Source organism: Tachysurus vachellii, chromosome 16, assembly GCF_030014155.1.
Source record: "Tachysurus vachellii isolate PV-2020 chromosome 16, HZAU_Pvac_v1, whole genome shotgun sequence".
NCBI lineage: Eukaryota > Metazoa > Chordata > Actinopteri > Siluriformes > Bagridae > Tachysurus > Tachysurus vachellii.
This window is the reverse complement of record NC_083475.1, coordinates 5,440,148-5,467,653: the sequence shown is the minus strand read 5'-3', so window position 1 is coordinate 5,467,653 and position 27,506 is coordinate 5,440,148. Positions and strand designations below refer to the sequence as shown.

General features: G+C 39.7%; 1 protein-coding gene across 3 annotated transcripts; it reads right to left on the bottom strand.

The window, feature by feature from the left end:
- Positions 1–3,000: 3,000 nt before the first annotated feature.
- On the bottom strand, positions 3,001–24,677 carry znf800b (zinc finger protein 800b). Of its 3 annotated transcripts, XM_060889386.1 has the most exons (6): positions 24,414–24,676; positions 17,385–17,518; positions 7,756–7,851; positions 7,468–7,608; positions 5,581–7,267; positions 3,001–4,014 (listed from the first exon to the last, which is right to left on the bottom strand). In XM_060889386.1, coding segments are annotated over exons 1-6 (2,085 nt in total). In that variant the 5' UTR covers positions 24,440–24,676; the 3' UTR covers positions 3,001–4,013. The 3 variants fall into 3 exon arrangements, with proteins under 3 accessions (XP_060745369.1, XP_060745368.1, XP_060745370.1); XM_060889385.1 differs by lacking the exon at positions 3,001–4,014 and having other exon boundaries at positions 5,577–7,267; positions 24,414–24,677; XM_060889387.1 differs by lacking the exons at positions 3,001–4,014; positions 24,414–24,676 and adding an exon at positions 24,031–24,295 and having other exon boundaries at positions 5,577–7,267.
- Positions 24,678–27,506: the final 2,829 nt, after the last annotated feature.

The window sequence follows — 27,506 nt, the reverse complement described above, 5'->3', positions numbered from 1 at the left end:
TGTTTCCTTCTGTGTTTCACCCACAGACTAACAGCAACTGATTAATACACATTATCAGAAGAAGAAGAAGAAAAATTAGAGTCAGCTGGCTTTACAGCCATTATGATCACAACTAATCTTGTTGGGATTCTCCTTGGAATTTAGGACTAGTTCTTCATCAGGGAAAAATAAATCAGACAGACTCACTCATGCTAATGAGATGGAATTGATAGGCGGGCACACAATTGTAGCTCTTCGATCGTTAGAGGTGACAGAATGATGGACGCGTTATTAAGCTCCCATGGCACTGTCCCATTACTTTTTTCTTTTCTTTTCTTTTTAATTTACAAGTATCGGTATGTGTCAAACTGTGTCATCTTCTACTGGAGATTTGATTATATTTTCTCCAGCAGGACTTCTCTCTGGGGGATCCAAGCGCAGAAAGTGATAGCGTTACTGAATTCCTTTCTCTCTCCCTCTCCCTCACTCCAACCAATATCAAGGCTCTTAAAGACTAGGTTTGCTCCTTTTTTATTTCACATTGCATATTTTCGGCATAAGTTTAGACAATTAGTACAGCAAGGCTAAGCATTTTCAGAACCAAAGCCCAGATAAAAAAAAACGACCGAAAGGAAATCAGCTAGTCACTATATAGTCAGCTGTCTGTTGTCCTCTATTCACAACCATTTCAAATCTTCTCGTGCTTTGGAATAATACGCTCTAAGAACATTTTTTTGTTTTAAGACATGCACTATTGCAAGGCAAGATGATGAGCATTAGGAGAGCTTGTGGTTCACGTCTCTAACTTCACTGCAGATCTCAGCAAGTCGCCTCATCAATTAACACACACCTCTTTACTTTAGGCATTACTGAGTGTGACATAGTATTAAAAAAAGAAGAATAGAGAAAGAAAAAAAGGTGTGTGTGTGTGTGTGTGTATGTGTGTGTAATATCCCCCTCCTAAAACATTCGGCATCGCAGAGCGCGTGAAACAGAACGCAATCTCGTGCGCATGTGAAATATGTTTTCGCCCCCAAAAAAATTAAATAAATAAATAAATAAAAAAGTATGATGCTTGTAAAATGCAAGTAATGGAAATCTTTGGTCCTACCTCCTCTCCCGGATGCTGCTGATGGTGCGTTAAGGCGCTCGTGCTTTGGTGCTGAAAAGAACAGCGCATTGAGCGCGAGACCGCTAAACCAATCACAAAAACACGTCTCCACGACTGTCACTGGTCTTCCCCCTGCTTCCCTCCATCCCTCCCTCCCTCTCTCTCGAACCTCAGACAGCGTCTTGTCCAACTACACAGATATCATTAAGGGCTTTCTGTGACGAGGAACACTTTTACCCACGGAAACGTATTGTTTGCGCGCGCGGCGTGGAGCGCGCTGTATCACGTATTGCGTCACACCAGAAGTGTCGAGGAACGAAAACGTGTCTCTGCAAAGACGCAATAGATCACGTAATAGATCGAGGTTTAATAATCAGTCAGTATCATGTAGAGACGTTGCTTTATTTGGATTATTTGTAACACTTAGCATGCCTGATAGATGGAACAGTGAGAAAGCGACGCATAAAGAAAAGCAGTGTATAATAAAGAAAAAGGAGTGTAAACAAACACTAGTTTATTGTGTGGTATGTTCTTAATGAAGGAGCGCGTGCAGACACGCACAATCCTTGGTGACGTTTTACTGCCCTCTAGTGTTGACTGTGACATAATGACGTGCTTTGGATCAGTGGGGGATGTCACACATTTTACACTTTTCCTGTTCACTGGATTAAATGGCAAACCCAAAGATAGCCAGGTATTTGGAATTTTATTACTTATCTTATTTCAGTATGGAGTTCTAGACCGTTATATAAATAAAGGGTGCGCAATCTGTGGGTAAGTTGTCACACTAGACATGGCCTCATTCACACCTGGCATGAACACGTGTCCTGGGAATCTGACTGAATTTTGGCAGCCTGAATGTAACATGTGCCCTGGGTCCAGTGTGTATGAGGACACACCGTGACTCAGTGGGCACATGGCAGCTCAGTGTTGGACTCATGTGTTGTAATGAGTTCAAATCCCAGCATCCCCAAGCTAACCCTCAACTGCTCAGAAAAAAAATCTAAGTTTATCTTCATGTCAAGAGCTTCAGATAAATTTTCACATCAAACATCAAAATGAAGACAAATCATCTCTGATCTCTGTGACTTTAACCACAGATGTTGGTGTCAGGTGGGCTGGTTGGGGTATTTCAGAAGCCGTCAATCTCCTGGAATGTTTCACACACAGCAGTCTTTAGTTTATACAGAATGGTGCAATGGAGAAAAATCTTCAGGTGAGATGCAGTTCTGTGGCTGAAAACACCTTGTAAATTAGAGAGAGATCAATGAAAAATAGGCCAGACTGGTTCAAGGTGCCAGAAGGGCTACCTTAAGACCACAAAGAGTGTAGGGTTAAAATTTAGGATCAACAGCATCAATGTACCTAGTGCATAATTACACAATATTGTGATTTGTGTTCAAATGCTATACAAAGTCTATGCAGTCTTAGACAGAGACAACTTGTTCTTAACTGAAGTACTAACCGTGATAGCTGAGTGTTTATGACATTGGACTATTGATCAAAAGGTCACAAGTTCAAATCCCATCACCACCAAGCTGCCACTGCTGGACCCTTAAGCAAGGCCCTTAAACCTCAACCGCTCAGCTGTATAAATGAGATAAGTGGAAGCTGCTCTAGATAAGCATATCAGCCAAATGACTGCATCTAACATGACCATTTCAATCTGTCCTCTACTTAAAGCAAAATTCAAAAGAGACAAATTCGTAGCTTTGACGGTTTTATTGTCAAATGGCGTTTTTTTTTTTTTTAACTTCATAGCTTAAAAAAGAATAATTGAACAGGTCACATTAAACAGTTATTCTCTTTGACTTACCGCCTCAGCATTTGATATAAAGTGTGATTAGAAACGTGACAACTTTGTACCTCTTACACCATTATCAATAAGCTACAAATAAAAACACAGAGCCTTGATATTCCCATTTTTTATTGATGTAAATTCTTGAAATCATACACATTTGTTTAGCCCTATTAGAAAAGTATAGCTCTATAACCTCATCAGCATTAATATTAGATCTTAAACCAAAAGAGCTAAAACTTAATGAACCCCTCATAACGGCAGAGAGGGCAACGGTAGAACTTAATCGAGCGGTAAATAATGTTACTGTTGGCAAGAGACATCTCGTACAAATGTGGAGAAAACACCTGGAAAATGAGTAAATCAAAATATTCTCAAGACAAACATACTGTACTGTGTATTAAATGATCTCTAAAGGCCAAAATGGAATAACATTGAATTTTGTGCATTAAATGTTTGATGGTATTTAATGACATCTTACATATGAGCTTTGTATTATAACATAAGGAACGTCTGTAGACATAACTTTCTGAACCTTTGATTTAAAAAAAAAAAAGTTATATCCCCTTGGATATGATTCGGTTCTAACATAAATAGTGTCTGTCTAAAGGCCAAAAACATTTCAGGTTCTGGGTCGTTTTCCCCTCAGTAATAAAAAAGGAAATATATATTTGCATTGAATACCAATGAGTTTTCACTGCTACAGCCTTTAACTCTGGAGCCTCCCCACAAGGCCTGGGGCTGATCCACTAAAACTGGATACTACTTCTTGGCTGAGATTGAGACACTGCAGTTTAGCAATATCTGCAGGCAGGTCTAGTAAGAGAAAGAAAAGTTTTTTTTATGGAATAGTGGTTTAAACCGATAATTCAGTTCAATTACAGCATCCACCGTGAGGTCTAGACAGGAAAGATGGATGTGCAGCTAAAGGACACAAACATCTTTATTACCTACACGGGTCCATCAAAATACCAAAGCTATGAACCAGAACAGTCGGGTATTTACAGTGGCAGCATTATTCTATGCTTCAGTTCTTCTTCATTTTTGACATTAGCAGCTCCTTTACTTTACTGCTCCTTTACTCCTGCCTAGCTGTCAGAAATCCAGCGTTGCCCCCAAAGGGGATCTGAGAAAGAAAGAGAAAGAAACCCAATGTGAGACAACAGAGCATGGTCAATAAGTCTGGTAAAACACAGTGACTCTTTATCTGTTTCGTAGAGGCAGCAGATTCACCCAGCGGGACCCTCAGGCACAAGTGGGCAATGAACTCTAATCAGAGGTCTGTTGTTTTCAGACTTCTCAAACCTACAGTTTCTCAGAGACCAGTACATACTGCAGTCCAAGAACCAGAGAAAGAGATACTCAAAGCAAATGGGAAGAGGAACAAAAGTAAATATGGGTGCTCAAAGCTGTAGAACTAACTTCTAGCGACATGAGAAAGAGCAGAAGTATTCAAAGTGTGTTGTGCACACAGAAGGGGACCGCACAGGGACAAAAACATGAACATTTACATGTATCAGACATTCCAACAGTTACACAGTTTGTATTTTAACATCATAATCCACTGCTACAAGTTACCACTCAATCATGCACAAAGGAGCTGTGTTTTAGCCAAAAAAATGGCAAATGTACCAATCAAAATGTTTATCTGGAATGACTGACAGTTGAACTAGCCAATTATTAGTCATGTTTATGACCAATGCACTTGTCTGACTTAATTTCTCTGCTTATAAAGATGAGACTGACGTGGAGATTGACGCCTCACATTCTGTGAAGGTGAAGAAAAAAAATGTTCATGTGATTTCATGTTAATGAAGATCAGAAACAAACTAAAATCTAATGAATGCATGTTCAGCATAGGCGGAATGAGGCGAAGGTCAGTTAACATCAGGATTCCACTAAAATATAAACACTCAAATGAAAAGTGCTCAGACATTTGTGCATGAGCAACAAATCAACAGACAAAAATGCCAGCTATATTGAACTGGTTCCCTGTTTCTACAGAGGACATTAGACATGCGAGATGTTGTTCATTTTATTTATTTGTTTATTTTTTAAATTAATAAAAATAATAATTAGACCACTGTAGTACAAGATGCTCATTTTCATGAGGTTCTCTGTTGATTCATTAGCCAGTCTGTACAAATCCCACCCCTAGCCTGTTTTTCTGTGTAAAACTGCTGCACTAGTTTGTGTACAGACACATTTGTTTTTGTTTGGGGATTGGGACAAAGGTATCAAAGACTGGAATATGTGTCTTATGGGGGAAAGGTTTTAAAAAGTTTGCCTTTGACCAAGTGCTGTGGGCAAGGACGCGAATGAGCCACCTAGACGGCATTTTAACGGAATTGTCTGCATTGCCTTACCTCATGCTAGGCCTGACAGTGTCCATCCCCAGAAGACATTAAAACCCAAAGGGGATTTTGACAAAGCCTTATTTCTCTCAGAGAGAATCACTTTCTTTTGCTGGGTAACTTCTGGCCCTGTTTCTTTATAAAAGAGGCATGGCAGAGATAAACTTAGCCCTTGAAGCACACTTGCACACTATTAGGTTCCTTTCAGAGCTTCAAATTCCCTCTAAAGAAATATCCTCTTTGGATCTTCATAGCTTGCTCGATTAGCATGTGAGAGGTTACATCAGCTAATAGTCTAATCTCAACTTCCCTCAGTTCAGCAGAACCTTGCCACTCACCAAAGAAGAGACCTGGAACGTGTGCTCATGCCGATTGTTCTGCCAGCAGTCTTGGCTGCGTTGCGGTGGCTCCTCCTATGTGACTCCATGTAGACCTTTTTGGCAAAGGCACGGCCACACACGTCACATGCATGTAGTGAGAAGTTCTTGGTGACGCGCACTTCAGTGCTGTCCTGTGCCACTGCGCCAGTGGGCATTCCATTTGAGTTCTGGTTGCACGTGACAGATGAGGTATGAAGAGAAAGACTTTGCCTGCGTGTGACTGGTGGTGATGGAGGAGGAACTTCCTGTTTGCTGATCACAGGAGGCACGGAAGATGAAGGGCTGACCTTCTGTGGGCTGTGTGACGATGTGGACTCTCCCTTGTGATGGCCATCTGGATCTTTTGCGTGGCCACGCTTTACTGAACTGCCAAGCACTGCTTCAACTGGCTTCTTCACAGCACGGCTCTCTAGACCCTGCAAGATCTTGGCCAGGTATGAGGAGTTTTTCTTGTGCACGACAGAGACATGACGCAGCACATCACGCTTGCGGCGGGACTCATAACGGCAGAGAGGGCAACGGTAGAACTTGATGAAAATTTCACCAGCATTATCGGTGTGTATTTCGATGTGCTTGGCGAGATTCTGCCGCGAGCTGAACTGCCGCCTGCACAGTTTGCAGAAAAGCTGTTTAAAGTCGAAGCCCACAGAGAGCTTGGGCTTGCGCATCACTGGAGATTTCTCATTTTTGTCCTCCTCCGAGGGCCTCTTTAGGCGCTCGTGTGTATGCTTAGCATCTGTGCCCTCCTCAAATTGATGCTTTTTGACAGTTGAAGTGCTGGAGACAGTGTTATTGCAAACAATGATCTTGTGAACAAAATGCATGTGCCGTTTGAGCCGTGCCTGTGTGCTGTAGCTCCTCTTGCACAGCAGGCACTTGCATGTGGCCAGGTTGTACTGGGGTAGTGGAGACGCTCTTTTAGAGTGGGGGGCACATGGCGCAGCAGACATGACTTCAAGATCACTTGACTTGGTGACATGATCCCACTTCATATCTCCACCCGCAAGGCCACGGTGCACCTCATTGAAATGGCGCCGGACGTTGGCGTTGGTGGCAAAGGTTTTGAAACAGACTGGACAGCATTTTCTGCTGGGCCCTGGTGAGTGCACCTGGCGCTCCTTCACCACAGACAGTAGGCTGTTGGGCACTGTACGTGTCTCGGTAAACTTACGCAGCTCTTCTAGCCGCTTCTTGTGCACTTTACGGCAATGGCGGTGGACACTACGCCGTGAACTAAAGCCTTTGCCGCACAGGCAGCATGTGATAATCATGTCATCCATGCCACCAACGATCACTTCCTCCTGTTCCTGCTCTTCATCTCTTTGTGCACCTTTTTCTGCATGCGCCTCACCTGCTCCTTCATTTGTTTCCTCATTCTCGCTTACTACACCTGTATTACGTTCCCTCATGTCCTGCCCTTTGCTCTCTTGTTGATTATGTTTCCAGTCTTCCATACTGTGGGTGGAGCTTTGGCATGAAGAATGAAGGTCGCCATCACTCGGTTTAGTCAGATGTTGAAACACAGCGTTCTGGTTGCCTGGAATGGGCTCCAGTCGCACTACAGGATCCTCCAGTCTGGGCCGGGGATAAGTCACTTCCAGGAGCTCTTTAATGGCTAAACTCTGCCTGCAGTTTCCTGAGGGCTCTAGAGAAATAAGATGAGACAGCTTAATAACTTTCAGTATTATACCTTTGCACTGTAATTATATTACATCATCTGAACTATTGATATGATCTTCTACAGAGTTGCATGTGACAAAATCTGAAAAATACAGTATGTACCTACTTTTCAACTAAAAACAAAAAAGAAAAGCTGTCAAAGACATAATGAACATGTGAACAGACCTGGTTGTGGCAGCCTGGGAAAGCAATAGAACTCCTTGTGTGTGATTAGGTTAGGAAGGCCACGGAAAAGGCTCCGACAAAGCTTGCACTCAAATATTGTGTCCACCTCTTTGATTAAGATGTGTTTCAGTTGTGTAGTACCTAGAAAATGGCACAAACGGGCAGTTTCAATGCTGTTGAACCATGATCCACAATTCTTAAGTGAATGTCAGCGATGTCTTTTCCCCTCCAAGTTCCACTTTAAGAAGGCCAGAAGGGTCAACGTGATTAAAATGATAAGTGTGGTACCTGTGCGAAAACATTCAATGATCTGCTGAATGCCTGACTTGGATGTCTGTAGCTGTCTCTGCAACAACGGAGGGTCTCCAGGCTCTATACAATATGCTGAAACACAGAGAGAAAGAGAGAAAAAACTTTCAATAAAGAAAACCTAAACAAAATAAGTAATTATATATATATAATAAGCAGCCTGATACAAAATGTGTGGCACCAGCTCTACTGAGCATTAATATTGATGGATTGTTCACAGCAGTTTTGCATTACTATTAATGTTAGATGAGGTGGTTATGCCATGAGACACATTCCCTTTGCAGGGCTTATTCAGGAACTTCAGACACATTTCCACTGTAGAAACTAGGATTGATTTGAATAGAACAAATTACTACAATACTTACTGTACAACAGTGTTACATTCGACTAAAGGATAAAATTCAGAGTAGGAAAAAAAAAAACGCTGATGAAATGTCGGCTCAATGCAGGGTGGTGTCCCCTCAACCCCCATGCTGACTTTAAATTGATGCTGAACCAAACCCCAACAGCACGTCTTAGAACTAAACACTTTAACTTTATACGTGTTTGTATGTTGATGGATTTACAGCTAGCAATTACACAGACATTTTTACTTGATTATAAAGCTCACTATTTGATGAGCCAAATAAACATTACTCATTACCCTAATTAGCCTGCTAACTGTTTGTCAACTCGTGTGTGACCACTACTTAGACCAAACAGACCACAGAACTTTGTATTTTCTATTGGCTTGTTGAGATTTGTAAATTCACAGGTCAAAGTTCACCAGGGTAATCCTGAGCCAAAGCAATGATAACTGTTACTAGAAGCTTTATAAATGATTTCAAACTTTATTGTTCTGTTTTGGGTAATTGTCGAAGCAAAAAGGCAATTCGAGCTTATAATATTGTAAGCAGATATGATGTATAGGGTAGCACCCTTTTCCTTTTGTTTGTTATAATTTTGCTCTTGTCCTCTGGCATTGTTATTTCTTTTATTTTAGTTGCTGTGTATTTGTACTTTAAATAATATATCTCATGTATTGTTGGTTTATGGCATTAATAAAAAAAATAAAAAATAAAAAAAAAAACTGTTACTAGAAACAAATGCATCCTTCACATCCCAGGTCCTTTCACCTTTTGTGAGCTGTCTGGTCCAGCAGTTGTCTCCTGTATCGTAATAACAAGGGGTCAACATAAAATGCTACAGATAACCTGTAGATGCTGGAACCAGTGTGCTACTACACATGACTATTCTGTGGGAATAGATACACAAATGGTCTCATGGTCATTCAATTATTCTAAAGCACTACAAAGTCAACCAGACGTCCTGATAAGCTAGCCAGTACCCATTATCCAAGCTAGAGTTATCTGTCTCACACACACACACACACACACACTTATCAAGATAAGACTAGATCTAAGACAAGTATGTGTATGTGTAATATAGTATTATTACCATTGAATGCTTTAGATCAGTGTGTGTAGTAACAGAGAGCTGGTGTTATTTACTACACTTGTCAAGCAGCTGGGTTGCACACACACTGAACCTTAATGCTACTGAAATACTCTAACATGTTCCACAGTGATTTGGAAATCACCTGAATGTAAGCCAATAAGGCGCAGGTTGTAGCCTTTTGTTCTAGCACAGAAGGTGGACAGGCAGCAGATGGTGGATAAAACAGGAGATTCGGTAGGAAGATTGATGCATGTGCGACTGCAGGATTTACAACTTGGTGGTCCAGCTTGAGGACAGCTTGGCCTGTGGGGCTTTTTTATTGCCCATCACAAAGACTTTATACTGGAAGTGTTTTATTGCTGTAGGAGTTTTATTTTTGGTAGACTGCCAGCAGGTGGGCAGCTGAATGGGGAGGTGCTGGTCAAATATATAGACACAAACATATCCTGAGGGGAAGATATAAGGTTTTTGTCAATGCCTTAAATGGAATATTGACATTTTTGTTGCAACTCACATCCTATCAACTGATGCATGTTGTCCAGGGCACTAGAACTCACTAGAACTCATCCTCCAATAGAATTTCCCAAGCTAGCTTTGCTGCTAAAGCAGGTAAATAATAGATTATAAAAAACCATAAAATGGGAGAGAAAGGTCAGAATTCTTTAATACTCAGCTAGTCAGAATGGACATCTCATATTGACCTCCTCCTCCTCTACTACACATACAAACAACAGAACCACCACTGGTGCTACAATCCAGTTTAAAGAGCAACTAATTTAATAACAATGGGCTGTATTTATTGATCCCGTAGGAAAGTTTCGTGTAAAAAAGTTTGTATCTTGTGCGCATGTTAAATACCAGGTCACATTAGTCCTTGTTTAATGTGACATGGTATTCAACATGCGCACAAGATACAAATTAGGGAGTATGTGGCACATTGGAGCTTGACAAAATTCAGATATTATTCATTTGTTCATTTTCTCAAGCCCAGAGCTTTATTTCACTACTCTCACTAGAAGTACATCTATCTGTAATGGACAGTCAAGTTATTATACAGCTGCTAGACCACCTCACCACCACCACCACCACCAACAGTAATTATGTTAATTTGGTCATTGGCCTGTGACACACAGTGACATTTAAACATGACAAGAGGAAGAAAGGACACTGGATTTGCTCTTTAACCCTTCACTGCACTCTATTCCCTACACTGACCCCAATTTAACTGGGGAGAGCCCAGAGACATTACAGACAACCTGACACTCTCTTTCACTTCATCGCTGTGCACTTGTAGTGGTCATTTAAAAGTGCAACACTTGACTGGCACCATACACTTATAGGACTAATATTAAATATAATAAGCAATCATGTCATGTTACACCCCCTCTCTAAATTAAAAGGCCAATACACATGCATGTCAGGGGTTGGAGATTGAAGTACAAATTTGTGTCTCAGCATAATCAGGACTCACCACCTCTATGAACCGTTAATAAACAACTACGGTTTCAGTTCTTCAACATTTGACTCTCTGATTAGCTGAAGTAAGACTTACTAATGCATAAAAAGAAGCCTTTAATAAAGGCTAAAACATGGATCTAAATCAGTATTTTGTGCATCATCAACAAAGATGATCTATAAAAACAACCGGCAGCATAAACATTTTTTTTAGAATATTAAATGAGTTCCAGTATAGGGTCAACACTGCCAAACCTGCCACTCAATCTTTAACCTGAAGTGTCATGTTTAAGAGGAACAAAAGTGCATCTTCCTCACTCAAAGAACAGAGATACAGCAATGCTTTAATTGTAATAGCAATGTCACCCATATGACGATGAGGTTCCCCTTTGAGTCTGGTTCCTCTCAAGGTTTCTTCCTTCCATTCAAGGGAGTTTCTCCTTGCCACTGCTGCCTGAGTCGCCTCAGACTTGCTCATTGGGGATAAATACAAACACATTTAAATCTAATATTAATCTTGAATTTTGTATTATATTAATCTTTATATTTAATAACCTTTTGTTCTGTGTTTATGTTCTGTAAAGCTGCTTTGAGACAATGTCAATAGCGCTATACAAATAAACTTGAACTGAATTGAACAAACGATCGAGGTTACATCGTTCTGTAGGAAGAATTTCTAGCATATTTGTTTTTTAAGAATGTCCAATATTCTCAAGCTCATCACACCCTGAGGATTCAAACAAAACCTTTATGTCACATTATGAAAGACATTATCACACATTGCTGTGAAAGATCAAGTCACGCGTTCAGCCAGGACACAGTACTGAATACTGCTTTAACTCCAAACTGTGCCATGATGTTTGGTAGAAAACACCAATAATGCAAGTCTGGATAACTAATAGCAGACTGGGTCCAGATGAAACAGCTACATTATTATTAGCATTCAGGCAAAACTAACTACCTTAAAACAGGGTCATCTGAATCACTGACATACTGTAAGAGAAATGCACCCAAGGGCTGCGACTGCTAGCAAACCACTGAATGAGGTTGTGGAAGTCATCCAGATCAGGAAAAACCTGTTGTAATTTCACCCCCATAAAGCATCACCATGGGTTTAGCTGGATGTGGATTATGCACAAAAGTCCCTGGGAACAGGTGAGGCTTCAATTCAGTCAGTTGTATTAGCATTCCTGCTACTGCATTGAAGAAAAGAGAAGATTTTCTATTTCTGCATTTAGTTCTAGCAGTGAGTGTTCATCCATACAGAGGAATGGTGATTAGACGACAGAAAGTTCCATCAACTATAGTGACGATCATAATGAAATTAAATCAGAGTGAAGACAAACAGGGCTGCCTGTGTGTGTGTGTGTGTGTGTGTGTGGGAAAGTTTTACATCTTAGTGGAGACAGAAAAAGCTTACATTTGGCTGGTCCCCATGAGGAACAAAAAGTATATGAGCCAAAAGGGTTTATTTTTGGATACTTAGCTTGTTTAAGTTTAGCTTGTGGTTGGATTCAGTTGTGTTATAGGGTTGGGAACCGAGAACCGGTTCTGTTTTTTAACAGGAACCAGAACCGCGCGGAATTTTCAAGTTTCAGTTCCAATCGCGGTTCCGATGCGATGACGGGCAAAGCGCTGTGAGCGGTCACTTTAAATAGCCATGTCTTACCTCATGAATATTAATTGTTTTACAGTCACTCAACCAAAATATAGCTGCAAGCAGCGATACCGGGGTCAAGCCGATCAGATGCGCTCAGAACATGTCGCTGATGAACCATACCAAGTTTTGTAGCGATATGGCATTGTATTGGTAAAATACTGAACTTAACGTGAAAATTCAAAATGTGTGTGTGTAAGTGTGTGTAGGTGTGAGTGTGCGAGTGTGAATGAGTGTGTGTGTGTGTGTGTGTGTAAATGTGTGTGTGTTCCTCGTATGTGAAAACATACTTGGCAATAAAGTGTGTGTGTGTGAGTGTGTCTGTGTGAGTGTGAGTGTGCATGTGTGTATCTGTGAGTGTGTGTGTGTGAATGTGTGTGTATGTGAGTATGTGAGTGTGGAAACTTGGTATGTTTCATCAGTGACATGTTCTGAGCGCATCTGATCGGCTTGACCCCGTGTGTGTGAGTGTGTGTGTGTTTGTGTGCGTGTATGTGTGTGTCAGCGTGTGTGTGTTCCTCGTATGTGAAAACATACTTGACAATAAAGTGTGTGTGAGTGTGAGTGTCTGTGTCTTTGTGTGCATGTCTGTGTGTGTGTGAGTGTCTGTGTATGTGAGTGTGCGAGTAAGTGTGTGTGTCCCTCATAAAGACCTTTCTGATTCTGCAAGAATTTTGCCTCTAGGCCTTACGATTCAGCACAAAATTGGGTTTTTGGACTGTTGGTGGCGCTAGATGGTTTGAGCTAGACACACCAAAGTTGCTACAGTAACTTCTAAGACTGGCCTCTACATGTGTGCCAAATTTCATAACTTTCCTACGTACGGTTCTATGGGGAGGAAGAGGAAGAAGAGGAAGAAGAGGAAGAAGAGGAAGAAGAAGAGGAAGAGGAAGAAGAAGAAGAAGAAGAAGAAGAAGAAGAAAATGAAGCAAATCTCCCCCCTCTGAGAGGGTTTTCTCCACAGCTGGAGATACAATAAGCCAGGAAAGGTCTCGTCTTCTCCCAGAGAAAGCAGACATGTTCATGTTTCTTCAGAAAAATTGCTAACTGTTTTGCTAAGTTGTAATTCTGGATGTTAAATTTGATGTTGGATTTATTTAAATGTAAATTGATATGAATTGAAATGCTCTGTTTAAAATATTTAAAAAGAGTGATTAATAAACACAAATGGAATTGTTTAAGTATTGTGCATTATTTTTCACATTTCTTTTATTATGGAATCGGAATCAGAACCGGGAATCGTAAGGCAGAACTGGAACCGGAATCGGAACCGGAAAATTTCTTTTGATACCCAACCCTAGTTATAGGATAAAATAGCAGCAGTGATCATCATGACAGAGGAAGGTCCCCACCAGTAACGCTGCATGTGATGTGGAAAATCAGATGTAGGAAGTCATGTTTATCACCATGTTGGTCAACAATCGAACGATGTGGAGTTACTGTATAGTCAGTGCAATACATTTTATCAGAGAGTACGTCTACATTGACTGATCCAAAATAAATACTTGTGTATACTCATTGTAACCCCTTTTAAGATAAGAGATGTTCCTGAATAAGAATCAGGAGTCGAGTTTATTTTCTTTGAGTTTTCCTAGCTTCTTAGCTGAGAAATGACAAGTTCCACCCTTTATTTAAATGTAGCGTAACAAGTGTCATGTACAGTCCTCCTGGAAAGTGCTGGAACACAAGGCCAAGTCAAAAACATTTAGGTTTCAGATCAAAAGATGAATAATATATCAAAATTTCAGCTTTAATTTGCTGATATTTACCTCTAGATGTGTTAAACAACTTAGAACATGACACCTTCCGTTTGTCACGTGTTCATAAACATCGGAACACGTGAATTACAGGTATTTCTTGTTACCCAGCTGGTAACCAACGTGATGGAAAGATAAAAGTGTAGAGAAAGAAAATGTCAGTAGTGGTAGTGTCATGGCTTGGGCTTGCATGACTGTTTGTGGAACATTTTCACTAATCTGTATTGATGATGGAGCTCATGACGATATCAGCAGAATGACGCAAGACGATTAAACAAATATCCAGTCAGTCAAAGAAAAATGTCCAATCTAACTGGAGGAAGCTTCCTGCAGCAAGACAATGATCCAAAACACACTGCCAACCCAACCAAGCACTTCAACAGGGGAGAAAAGGGAAAAGTCAATCAGTGCACCTTAACCCAAGTGAGTAGCATTTCACCTCCTGAAGAGGAGACTGACCAGAACACAAACTACAAAATGTAGAATGCAGCTGTTTGGTGCTGCCTGATGCAGTTATTTCAAGCAAAAGATATGCAACCATATATTAAGTGTTATCTAGTTCAAAACACAGAACCCTCCTCACTACAGACAAATGTCCATTACAGTTTCCTTTCAGTGACCAACAGGTCATAGCTCATATGGTCATCGCCCGATGAACACGCTCAAGGCTAAAAACTGAATAGGTTTATAGCTAATCATAATCCACTGAGGCTATAAAACGGAGGTAATTAAAAATCCTGCTTAAAGCCAAAAAGCCCGGGGGAGGGGGGGTGGGGTGGGGGGACGACAACAAAACAATGAATAGAAAATGAGAGATTTGGCAGTAAGTCAATCCTTTTTTAAATAAGTATATGAGAAAGACATCAACATGAACAGGAAGTAGAAAGAAGGCATCACTACATTTAAATAACATCATGTATAGGTTCTCCTTTAGAGAATTAGGCGTTCATGCTCTGTAAGTGTGTTACTGCCCTCTTGTGTACATGTCAGTGTTACTCTGGTCACCCTCAGTTGGCCAGGCCTTGGCTCTGCTATTTTCAGTCATCATTTCACAACAGAAAGGGGGTGGGATGCATTTGTGTGGAGGACAGAAGTGTGAGACCCATCGCCTGTAGGGGTCATGAACTCTGTGAATCTTTCCTCTGCAACAGACAAACAGAATGTCCTGCAGTCCCCTCTGACCCACCTCAGACAATGAGAACATGTGTAAAGTTTTTAAACTGCTGAAGCAAATTCAGTCTCACATTAACTCCACTTAAATATTGTTTAGCTTAAATAAAGGAAGCGTTGTAGATGTGTAGTGACACAACGTGACATATGTACTGTTCTGCAAAAAGGTGTATTGTTGAAATGTAACACAAGACTAATTATTTATGCATGTAATGCAATTGCATAACACGTCAAGGCCCCAATCTGCACAACCTATCAAGCAAAAACATATAGACAGAATGCTCATCATGTGATCACCTTCTTTTTGTGCAGATCCTGCAAGTTTCCCACCTCTTCACCAAGACAGGAATCAGCTGCACTTGTGTTATGGCCGACAACCTGATTACTCCAAAGTGCCATGACCAACATGCATTCCTGCTACAGAGCTCATTAGTTTCAGTCCATCCCTTATCAGGTCTTCAGGTCAAAGCAACATTTATGACAATTTATACATAAATGTATTTGTTTGTAAGATCTGGTAAACCTGTAGTGTATTTAGCACATTGTACTATTGTATTGTAATATTAAACCTGTGCCTAGCATTTAGTTAAACATTAATTTTGTCAGTATTAAAGAATGTTTTTCTTGATATGTTGTTTGCAGTGAGAGTAGTGGTAGTTATTCTTGTCCTGGCACAAGATGTTTTTGGCTGACGTTCCCGATAAGGGCATCAGCCAAATGCTATAAATGTAAATGTACGACTCTAGGGGCAGTAATGAACCACAAATCTTCCGTCTCAGGTCATGCTGAGAAACACAGCAGCAATTTTTCTGTACAAATGTGAGGAAAATTTCATGAGGTCGTGCTCTGGTAAGCCTGCCGATGCAGCCAGTGTTACTGACTGTGAGGGTGGAGTCATTTCTGTGCCACTACAAGTTACTCGACTAAACTTCCTTTCTTCACAGCTGTTTAAAAAACATTTAAGGCTTTCATTTAGGATGGGAGGATGGAATGGCTAGAGCTCAGATTCTGCTGACTTTTGTCAATGTCTCTTATCTGGCCAGCCAATAGTGCACACAAATCAATGATGTAAAACATGTGAGCCTAATCTCGTGACATGCACCGAGAGGAAAATGGAGCAAAAAAGTGCTGAAGAAGTGAAACGTCAACAATCTGGCAGCTTTCACCTTCGTCAAAGTTCATAAAAACCAGTGAGCCTCATGGGAAAAGAAAGCAAAACATTTTAAAACCAGGAAACTGCCAAAACAATTAACAGAATACAACAAGTATGAAAAGCTTGAAAAACACAAACAACACGAGCAATGAGCCGCTACACTGAGCATTTCACACCGAATAACAAGACAAGCTCAAAAATGGGAGATTTTGCCTATTATTCATCATCAAACAATAGATTTTTATTTGTTTGTTTTTGCTGCAGTCGATCTTTGACCTCAGTCCAATAACAACCAAATAAAGCATCTTCTCTACATGGAATCTGTACTCAGCGACTTGGGTTGGTCTTCAACTCGCAGGTGGTTGGTGTTCAGAAAGTGATGTCAAATCTACATGGCGCACACAGCAGGAACAGTAAACACAGTAGCACAGCTGTTTTACAGGAGTTATACTCTATGCCTACAAGCCTACACAGACATGTTCACTTGTTAGACCTTTAACAGTGACTATAAACTTCACTACTATGAGGAAAAAATACACATCACTCAACACAGATAGCAGGCTAGCTCATTGCTAAAAAAAATAATTACAAATAAAGACAAAAATAAAAAAAAAACAAATAAAGCATTTTCATGTTTTTTTCCGCACCTTGCAGAATGGAGGCTCCGACTTCCCACTTGTGTACATAAAGGCTGTGGGTATCTGGCTCTGCCATTGATCTGCATTGGCTTCAGCCAGTCATGCTAAATAATTGCCGGTCTGTATTGGACTCACAGAACGCTGACTGGTGAAAGCAAATCTTGAAAGCAAGTCGTTCCTGGGTGTCTGACTCGTTATTAGTGATAAGACTGGTCTCTGGTGAATATGTGCTTTAAGAGCACAATAATGCTGTAAACAGAACTCTCAGGTTCTACATGTACACCAATCTTAGCTCTGCACTGTAGTTCTACTGACCAAGAGCAAACAACATGAGGCCTTACCTGGCATTTGGTTGAGGTGCTCTGGCCTGAGCACTGGGGCTTTTTCCTCCAGCTCATCTGTCTGACATGACTTTTCGTTGCTTGGGATCTGAGCTGTGAGATCTTCCATGTCCTTAATTTGTCGAGATGAAATTCTGAAAAAACAAGGAACAAACTTGATACAGTGCTAAAGGGCTAAACGCCAATGTAACTTCACTGAGAGAAAAATGACACAAAGTCAAGTCAAGAAGCTTTTATTGTCATTTCAACCATATATAGCTGTCACAGTACACAGTGAAAGGAGACAATGTTTCTCCAGGACCAGGGTGCTACATAGAACAAAGACAGATCTGTAAGGACTTAGTAAGTTAGTCCTAGATACATAAAGTGCATCTGTGCAACCTGGTGCAAGCAGTGCAGGGCAAAAGACAATGCACAAAAGCAGAGCCAACCAGTATACATACTGTATGTCCTATATTGCATGTTCAGAAATACTGGAATAAACCCTTAAGCTAATAAAACTTTCATAAAGCACCACAGGGCATCACTACAGGAAATAAGACATGCTATAGCATATTGATCAAATTGTAGCAGGTGGTTAAACTTTGTTGCCCACGTTACTGGTTCTGTTCTCCACAGTGGAAACGGACCCGTCAGGTCTTGAGAGAGGACAGAACTGTCAGAGAAAAGGTGTGGTAATGATTACTGAGCTCTCAATCAAAACACTGTCTCTATGCCTGCTTTTCATACCACTGAAATGTCCCATTTTCTCTTCAAAGCAAAAAATAGCAATCAGCACCTAGCTGAATTCCTGTGTCAGTAGTGTGGACTAAGGTTCGTACACACAAACAAAGAGAAAAACAGAGTCGTAAATCCCTAAACCATTAACACCCGGTCTGGGACACTGTTATTCAATTAGCCTGCAGTTCACAGTCTGATTGTAATGAGCTCAGCTGGGAGGAGTGTCTGCTCACCAACAGCCCGCTTCAAACCATCAAACCACTCAGTGTGACACGTGTTACATCAAAAATAGCACAAGACTTGTTTATGTTGGTTTAAAATATCCAGATTTGTGGGTAAATATGAATGTGATCTGGGAGCCTCTTGAGGACAAAGAAAACTATCTGGTCCTCAGTTTGTTTGTTGTTCTTTTCCTGTTGAAGGACGGATAAAAGACACGGTCTGAACGCTTGGGATAATCCATACAGTACATCATACATGAATGAATTTTTAAACTTAGTAAAAGATTCTTGGCAAAATATTAACACTAGATGGCGACAAACACCAGTTCCAGTTGTACAGCTGCGCAAACAAGCAAAAAAAAAAAAAAAACTAAAAAAAATTCATCTATCTAGACCTGTCAGGATCAAATGATGGTTTCTAATTAAACAGTATGCAGTATGATGTCTGTATGCAACTTGTATTACATAAGCATAACAGTAACAACAACAGTGTAACAAAAGTGTGGTTCTTAACAAAACTGAACGTGTCATTTTCAGAGCCAGCACAAATCAGTGTCTCTCTCTGAGCACAAACGCACTTAAACACAACAACAACAACAACTATGTTACCTAGTGAAAGTAAGACAAATAAAAGTAAGAGTGACCAAAGAGTAATCAGAAAAAAAGGCTTCAATTTGTTAGGGAGAAAAAAAGATCTACTATGAAGAAATGGATAAAAAGCCTGTGGTCTGATGAGTAAACTTTTACCCTGTTCAGAGTGATGAGAGCATCAGGGTAAGAAGAGAAATGGATGTGGTGATGCACCCATAGTGCTAACAGTACAAGCCTGTGCAGGATAATCTAAGGTTGCTTCAGTTGGTCCAGGTTTAGTAACATTTGGGGTCAACAGACTATCGAAATAAACTCAAATCTTCAATCATGTTTTTCTTCCCTGATGGAATTGGCATATTCAAAGATGGCATTGACTCAGGATACATTTTCATTATTCTCAAGTTGTGCAAGATCGGTCCAGGGAGCATGAGGCATCATTATCACACATGGATTGGCCACTGCAGAGTCCAGAACCCCACTGAGAATGTTTGGGATGTGCTGGAGAAGACTTGCACATCCCAAGTCTTGTGCAGTGTTCCAGCTCTCTCTTCATCAATACAAGACCTTAGTGAGAACATAATGCTAATCTGGAAGGAAATAAATGTGGTGACATTGCAAAAGCTTCTAAAAGTGATGCCATGGAGAATGTGTGCCGTAATCAAAAGGCATTCCAATGAAATATTTGTGACTTTTTTGTAGCCAGGAAGTGTACACACACACACACACACACACACACACACACACACACACACACACACACACACACACACACACACACACACACACACACACACACACACACACACACACACACACACACACACAAATCTCAACGTACTGCACTATAACAATTGTGACAGAATGACACTGATATCACAATCATTACACAATTCAGTTTCCTTTTTCCTCCCTTTTCAGTCAAACATGTTTAATTTATAAAAAGAAATGTATTTTTTTGTAGAGATTAAATAAAATATATTGAAACAGGTTTTTCTTTTAAATGGGACACCGCTATATTGTTTCCTAAAACTTCCCCTTACAACAATAAGCCTTACAATTCTAATCTATAACTGCCCCAAAAGCGTCAATCCACTACCCCCCCCACAACAACCCCTACTATGTCCCTCCACAGTTTCACTCAACATCACCCCCAACACCACCCTACAAACATAAATGGAAACTCACACAAACTGTAGAACATTCTAACAGTTAACACCAATAAGCTAGACTCTAAACACAGAATAGGGCCTGAAACTATTTAACTGTATGCACTATTAGTTGTGAACATTTTTCTCTCTTGTTTATATTGGTGCTATTTTAGGGAGATGACATCACTAGTCCTTGCTGTGGGGATGTCCAGTAGTCAAAAATTCAGCAAGTATGTCATCTATCAGACTAGAGTAAATTCTACAGCCAGCTGCACACTGTAATATCTGACATCAGATCCTATTACAAACAGCAAAGCCTGGAACTGAAAACACTACATTTATATTTTTGGAATGGGACGTGCTTACATATAAAGCTACTTAGAAGTGTTCCTTTGATAGGATTAAGTTTAGTATATTTACACTTTTTTATTAACGGTTTTGTTTATGATGTTTGCATTATATCAGATTTTGGGGTGAAAGTGTGTAACTTTGAGGAGCTCCATTTTATAGCTCAGTTAAAAGAAAACAAGATCAGATGGATATTGGTATCAGCTGATGCTCAAGGATTCAGCAGCAGTATCTGCCAGGTCTAATTTTACCCAGCAGTTCGGCACTGTGAGACGTAAGCCCTTGTGATCCAGTGGTGTGTGTGCAGTATGAAGGTGCTCACTACGCTGCAGGGCTGGTGTGAATTTGTGATCTTACTAGACTAGTGTGAAAACATTGTGAAACTCTCAACACTACTCTCATTTGGATTATGTTCTAATTGGATTACACACTCTGCCAGTAATACAGTATAATATTATAAACATGTGTCAATATGTTAACTAGCCTTAATCAGCTTCAATGTATGGCATCATTAAAGATGTTAAAAAGCCAATTTGGATTGGACAGAGCAAGGAAATGCTCCAGTAACTGACCACCCACATCCACACGCTCCCCTCAAACACACTCATCACTGCAAGTGAATCCGTTTAATTTCATTCTGCATACAGAAGTGGAGCCCAGTTTATTTACCGCAAGCAACTTCAGTATAATGAAATTATTTTACTGACTGTTTAGCAGTAAGAAACATTACATCATTTACTGTTAACAGATTCTGCATGTTCCTGGTAGTTTTGTCAGTGGCAACAACTTTGGAAGGGACAAGTTGGAAAAGTATCTAATAAGACTTCCACTTTAATAGAGCTTAGAAAAAAAATCCTTGAATCGTGCTTTTAAAAGTTTTCCACAAGCAAAAACCAGAACAGTCTCATCATGCTGGCATTTTAGCAGACAAAAACATTTTCTGGCAACCTTTCAGACCCAGTCACAGATGCTGGTCACTCAAGCTCAAAGAAGCAGGTCTGGTCTTCTCACCAACAGCCTGACTACGCATAGCAAGTCTTTACTCCCAACAACGAATCACTGATCACCACCTCTTCCAAAGACCAATCACTGATCACCGCCTCTCCCCATGACCAATCACTGATCACCACCTCTCCCCATGACCAATCACTGATCACCACCTCTCCCCATGACCAATCACTGATCAAGGCCTCTCCCAATGACCAATAACAGCCGCTCAAAATGACCAACCACTAATTACCATTATAATCCACACCTGCAGTGATGCAACATATTTTATGAAGCATTATATGGTGGTATACTTTAAATACTTACATACAAATAAGTTCCACAAAACAAAAACAAATAAAAACACAAATGTGACAAATCCACAAATTAATAATAAAAGTCATAGCCTCACTCCATGATTTATCTGGTGGATCATCTGGTGTTTGTGAAGTGGCTTGTGTTTACTAATAGAGGTTTTTTGGATTGTCTTTACTCCAGACAATCATCCTTTCTCAGTTATCTGCTAGAAAATCTTTGTTTGTGATCTCTACATTCACTACAAACCACCAATTACCTTCTGGTAGTGTCGATGGCAGTGAAGTCTCAGTGTGACCGAACACTTTAAAAGTAATGAAAAGATATGAAACCAAATCTTATGGGATTAAAAATAATAATAATAAAGTTAAAAACGTCACTTGTGCTTGCGGCTCGTCCACTATTTTACAGTCGGAGTCTGGAGGAGCTCATTAAACATCATCATCATCATCATCATCATCATAGGTAGATGAAGACAGAACAAAGAGCAACATGGCCTGAGAATAAACAGTGTGCTTTAACAGTGTCAGTTACTGACTCATTAACAAAACAGTGATGAGGTTAACAACATTCAGAACAACAGATTCAGCACAGACAAGTTCACATGTGCACTAATTCCTCTGTCATCACTTATTGACACTTTAAATCATTTCCCAGTAACACCTACTGTTACTGTAACTGTAATGTATCCTCTAGTCTTCCGCTGAAACGCGTGTGCTTAAAGAAAACTCAGCCGAAAACAGATTAGTTAACGTAACACACCAGATTCTTGGTTCTCACTGTATGTACAACTACATCATAACTGTTTAATAAACACGCGTCGATGACGTCATGGGACACGTGGACGCACAGGAAGCCTTTACACGGAGCTGCTCATGAAGACTTTGGACATAGTCAACAAACTACCTGGAGAGAGCGAGTTAGTGTTAGACTGAGTCATTTAGAGCAGAAAAGGGAGAACTGAAAGCACACAGACACGTAGAGTGAGAGACAATCACTAGTTTTTATCTAAGGGCCTTATATAATGCGTGTATCAGTGACGTGACGTGACCTCAGGGCGCAAGCAGCGTGACATTGACTTCAATGGAAAGTTTGGTGTGTGAGACGGAACACATCCTGCGTCCTAAACACAAGACCCCGTTAAGACCAGGCGCACAACTTTAACCACACGACATGTTTGTTGTCTCTTTCCTGCTTCACGCAACACTAACCGAAAGTGTGTGTGTGTGTGTGTGTGTGTGTGTTGCTGTAATCAGCGATGCCATTTCGACTCTCTTGCCTGTTTCCTCGTCACGTCCTCCAGGACGCACGCATGCACACACGCAGCCCTACTGAGGCGGGTCCCGTGTCCACAACAAGCCTGAAGTAGTTCATTATTTGACTATAAATAGTGCTGAGTGTTGTTTGTGCCTTCTGAAAGGTAACAGAAACAGCGAGGTGTCTTTGTGCGCACAGCGGCGCCGTCATTGCGCAGCTGCTGTGTGCACTCTGGGGCTGTAAGTTTGCTCTCACACTCCGCTGCCTTGTCGAACTGCACAACAGAAGCGCAAAACACTTCTCCACTCTGTGTTGAGTGGCACGATTTGCATGAACCCCCCTCATTATCCTCCACTAAATCTCTTTTTACACGGTTGTATTTGCACCCCAGCTCTCAAACCGCACTGTTCTGGATCACAAAGGAGCAGATTAAGTTGATGAAAAGAAGTAGAAAAAGAGGGCATTTTGCACGCCATGACAGGCCTCTTTACAGACCACTGCACGGCCGAGAGCGTGGCGTAAAGGCGGTGTGAGCTGCGGGGAAACAGCGCTGCGATCACAACATAAACCCGTCTGTGAAATCAACAGCACTAAAGCGACGACACTAAAGCGACTGGAGATCAGATACGTGATCGTACATGAGCCGAAAACGCCCATGTTGTCACGCAGGAACGCTGCGCTTTGCACGTCGGCGCTCACCTTTTCCATCAGCAGCTTGGCGCACAGCACCGGGGACCTTCCGGCTTTGCGCGTCTGCGTCTGCGTTATAGGTTTCAGTAAAGAGCTTCAAAAGCAGTTCGGGGACCACAGGAGCGTTTAGTCTAATCTAATCCGAGTTTCTCTGTCGGAAAGAGCGACAGAAAAGGTTAGTTTTGTTCGTCTAAACGGACCCTTTTTCCCCTCCACACTCAGGCAGACACGAGAAAACCGGGACGCCATTTTCTGTAAAAACAACCACGTTCTACGAGCTTAAAGTCGCGTTTTTACACAGTTTCCAACCTCCTGACGTCTTAAATAAAACGCGTGAGAAAGCGGAAAGCCACGGGTGCTTGTTCTTACCGGTGTAGGTTCCTGAATGCGGAGGAAAATCCGGTGTATTTCAGCAGGACGCGTTTAGTTTGTGTTTAATCCTCTGGTCCTACAGCCTGGTGCACAGAACAGTCCACACTCACACTGCTCTCACCCCGGACTTTACTGAGACAAAACCACAACAGTAATAATACACAAACCTCACGCACTGTTTAAACACTCAACAGAATCTTTGACTTTAACCTGAGCTTCAGACACACAGCGAAAACAGAGTGCACGAGCTTTTAACGTTGCGCGCGCGCACAAGTGATAAACACACGTGATGCTTGTTTCGCACGATTCAAGAGACAGGCGTGTGGTCAGTCTTTGGTCAGTTTCTATTTCTACTTTATATGCGAGATTATTCTACAGACCTTCTGCACCGTATCGCCCACACCATGCGCCGTCTTCGTTTGCACGCACACGTGCGTTCAGGAAAGTTGTTTAGTTCACATAAAGCGAGTTGGACATCGATGATAATCAAGTGTCACGTATAAACTTTAATGTCTCATTCCTGTCTGCCGGTGCTGCTGCTGCTGGGCCACGTCGCTGGCGTAGATGTCCGCGTGCTAATTCCGGTTTATAGAAGTAGCAGCTGCGTGAACACACAAACACGCACGTTCACGCGCCCTGCTGAGCGCGCGCAGAAAACGCACACATAACCCAGTACCCTCCCTTCCGTCGCGCACGCGCTGAGTTTTACGCGTAGTGAAAGTGAAGTTTAGCTCCAGCTCTATAAAAATAAATAAATAAATAAATACATGTTTAATTTGACATTTATTTTGACACACGTGCGGGAGACAACTAACAGTGAAACCACGCTATAAACATCTCTACACTCTAAACATCTATATAAACATCTCTACACTATAGAACTGTATATAAACATCTCTATAAACATCTCTACATTTTATAGAACTTTACATAAACATCTCTACACTCTAAACATCTATATAAACATCTCTAAACTCTATAGAACTTTATATAAACATCTCTACACTATAGAACTTTACATAAACATCTCTACACTATAGAACTTTACATAAACATCTCTACATAGAGCTTTATATAAACATCTCTACACTCTATAGAACTTTATATAAACATCTCTACACTCTATAGAACTTTATATAAACATCTCTACACTCTCTAGAACTTTACATAAACATCTCTACATAGAGCTTTATATAAACATCTCTACACTCTATAGAACTTTATATAAACATCTCTAAACTCTATAGAGCTTTATATAAACATCTCTACACTCTATAGAACTTTATATAAACATCTCTACACTCTTTAGAACTTTATATAAACATCTCTACACTCTATAGAATTTTATATAAACTCTACACTCTATAGAACTTTATATAAACATGTCTACACTCTATAGAACTGTACAGTACATAAACATCTCTACACTCTATAGAACTGTACAGTACATAAACATCTCTACACTCTATAGAACTGTATATGAACATCTCTACACTCTATAGAACTTTATATAAACATCTCTACACTCTATAGAACTTCATATAAACATCTCTACACTCTATAGAACTGTATATAAACATCTCTACACTCTATAGAACTTTATATAAACATCTCTACACTCTATAGAACTTTATATGAACATCTCTACACTCTATAGAACTTTATATAAACATCTCTACACTCTATAGAACTTTATATAAACATCTCTACACTCTATAGAACTTCATATAAACATCTCTACACTCTATAGAACTGTATATAAACATCTCTACACTCTATAGAACTTTATATAAACATCTCTACACTCTATAGAACTTTATATAAACATCTCTACACTATAGAACTTTATATAAACATCTCTACACTCTATAGAACTTTATATAAACATCTCTACACTCTATAGAACTGTATATAAACATCTCTACACTCTATAGAACTTTATATAAACATCTCTACACTCTATAGAACTTTACATAAACATCTCTATACTCTATAGAACTTTATATAAACATCTCTACACTCTATAGAACTGTATATAAACATCTCTACACTCTATAGAACTGTATATAAACATCTCTACACTCTATAGAACTTTATATAAACATCTCTACACTCTATAGAACTGTATATAAACATCTCTACACTCTATAGAACTGTATATAAACATCTCTACACTCTATAGAATTTTATATAAACTCTACACTCTATAGAACTTTATATAAACATCTCTACACTATAGAACTTTATATAAACATGTCTACACTCTATAGAACTTTATATAAACATCTCTACACTATAGAACTTTATATAAACATCTCTACACTCTATAGAACTGTACAGTATATAAACATCTCTACACTCTAGAATTTTACATAAACATCTCTACACTCTATAGAACTGTATATAAACATCTCTAAACTCTATAGAACTTTATATAAACATCTCTACATTATAGAACTTTATATAAACATATCTACACTCTTTAGAACTTTATATAAACATCTCTACACTCTATAGAACTGTATATAAACATCTCTAAACTCTATAGAACTTTATATAAACATCTCTACACTATAGAACTTTATATAAACATCTCTACACTCTTTAGAACTTTATATAAACATCTCTACACTCTATAGAACATTCTATAAACATCTCTACACTCTATAGAACTTTACATAAACATCTCTACACTCTATAGAACTTTATATAAACATCTCTACACTATAGAACTTTATATGAATATCTCTACACTCTATAGAACTTTACATAAACATCTATACACTCTATAGAACTATATAAACATCTATACACTCTATAGAACTATATAAACAGCTCTACACTCTATAGAACTTTATATAAATATCTCTACACTCTATAGAACTTTACATAAACATCTATACACTCTATAGAACTATATAAACAGCTCTACACTCTATAGAACTTTATATAAACATCTCTACACTCTATAGAACTTTATATAAACATCTCTACACTATAGAACTGTATCTAAACATCTCTACACTCTATAGAACTTTACATAAACATCTCTACACTCTATAGAACTTTATATAAACATCTCTACACTATAGAACTGTATATAAACATCTCTACACTCTATAGAACTTTATATAAACATCTCTACACTCTATAGAACTGTATATAAACATCTCTACACTCTATAGAACTTTATATAAACATCTCTACACTATAGAACTGTATATAAACATCTCTACACTCTATAGAACTTTATATAAACATCTCTACACTCTATAGAACTGTATATAAACATCTCTACACTCTATAGAACTTTATATAAACATCTCTACACTCTATAGAACTTTACATAAACATCTCTATACTCTATAGAACTTTATATAAACATCTCTACACTCTATAGAACTGTATATAAACATCTCTACACTCTATAGAACTGTATATAAACATCTCTACACTATAGAACTTTATATAAA

Excerpts from the sequence above, each read along its gene's own strand:
- znf800b (XM_060889385.1), bottom strand. The coding sequence starts at position 24,439 with ATGGTGTGGGCGATACGGTGCAGAAG. Across the intron at positions 7,852-17,384 it reads GCACCTCAACCAAATGCCAG|CATATTGTATAGAGCCTGGA; the intron begins GTAAGGCCTCAT and ends TCTGTGTTTCAG. Across the intron at positions 7,268-7,467 it reads TCCCAGGCTGCCACAACCAG|AGCCCTCAGGAAACTGCAGG; the intron begins GTCTGTTCACAT and ends TTATTTCTCTAG.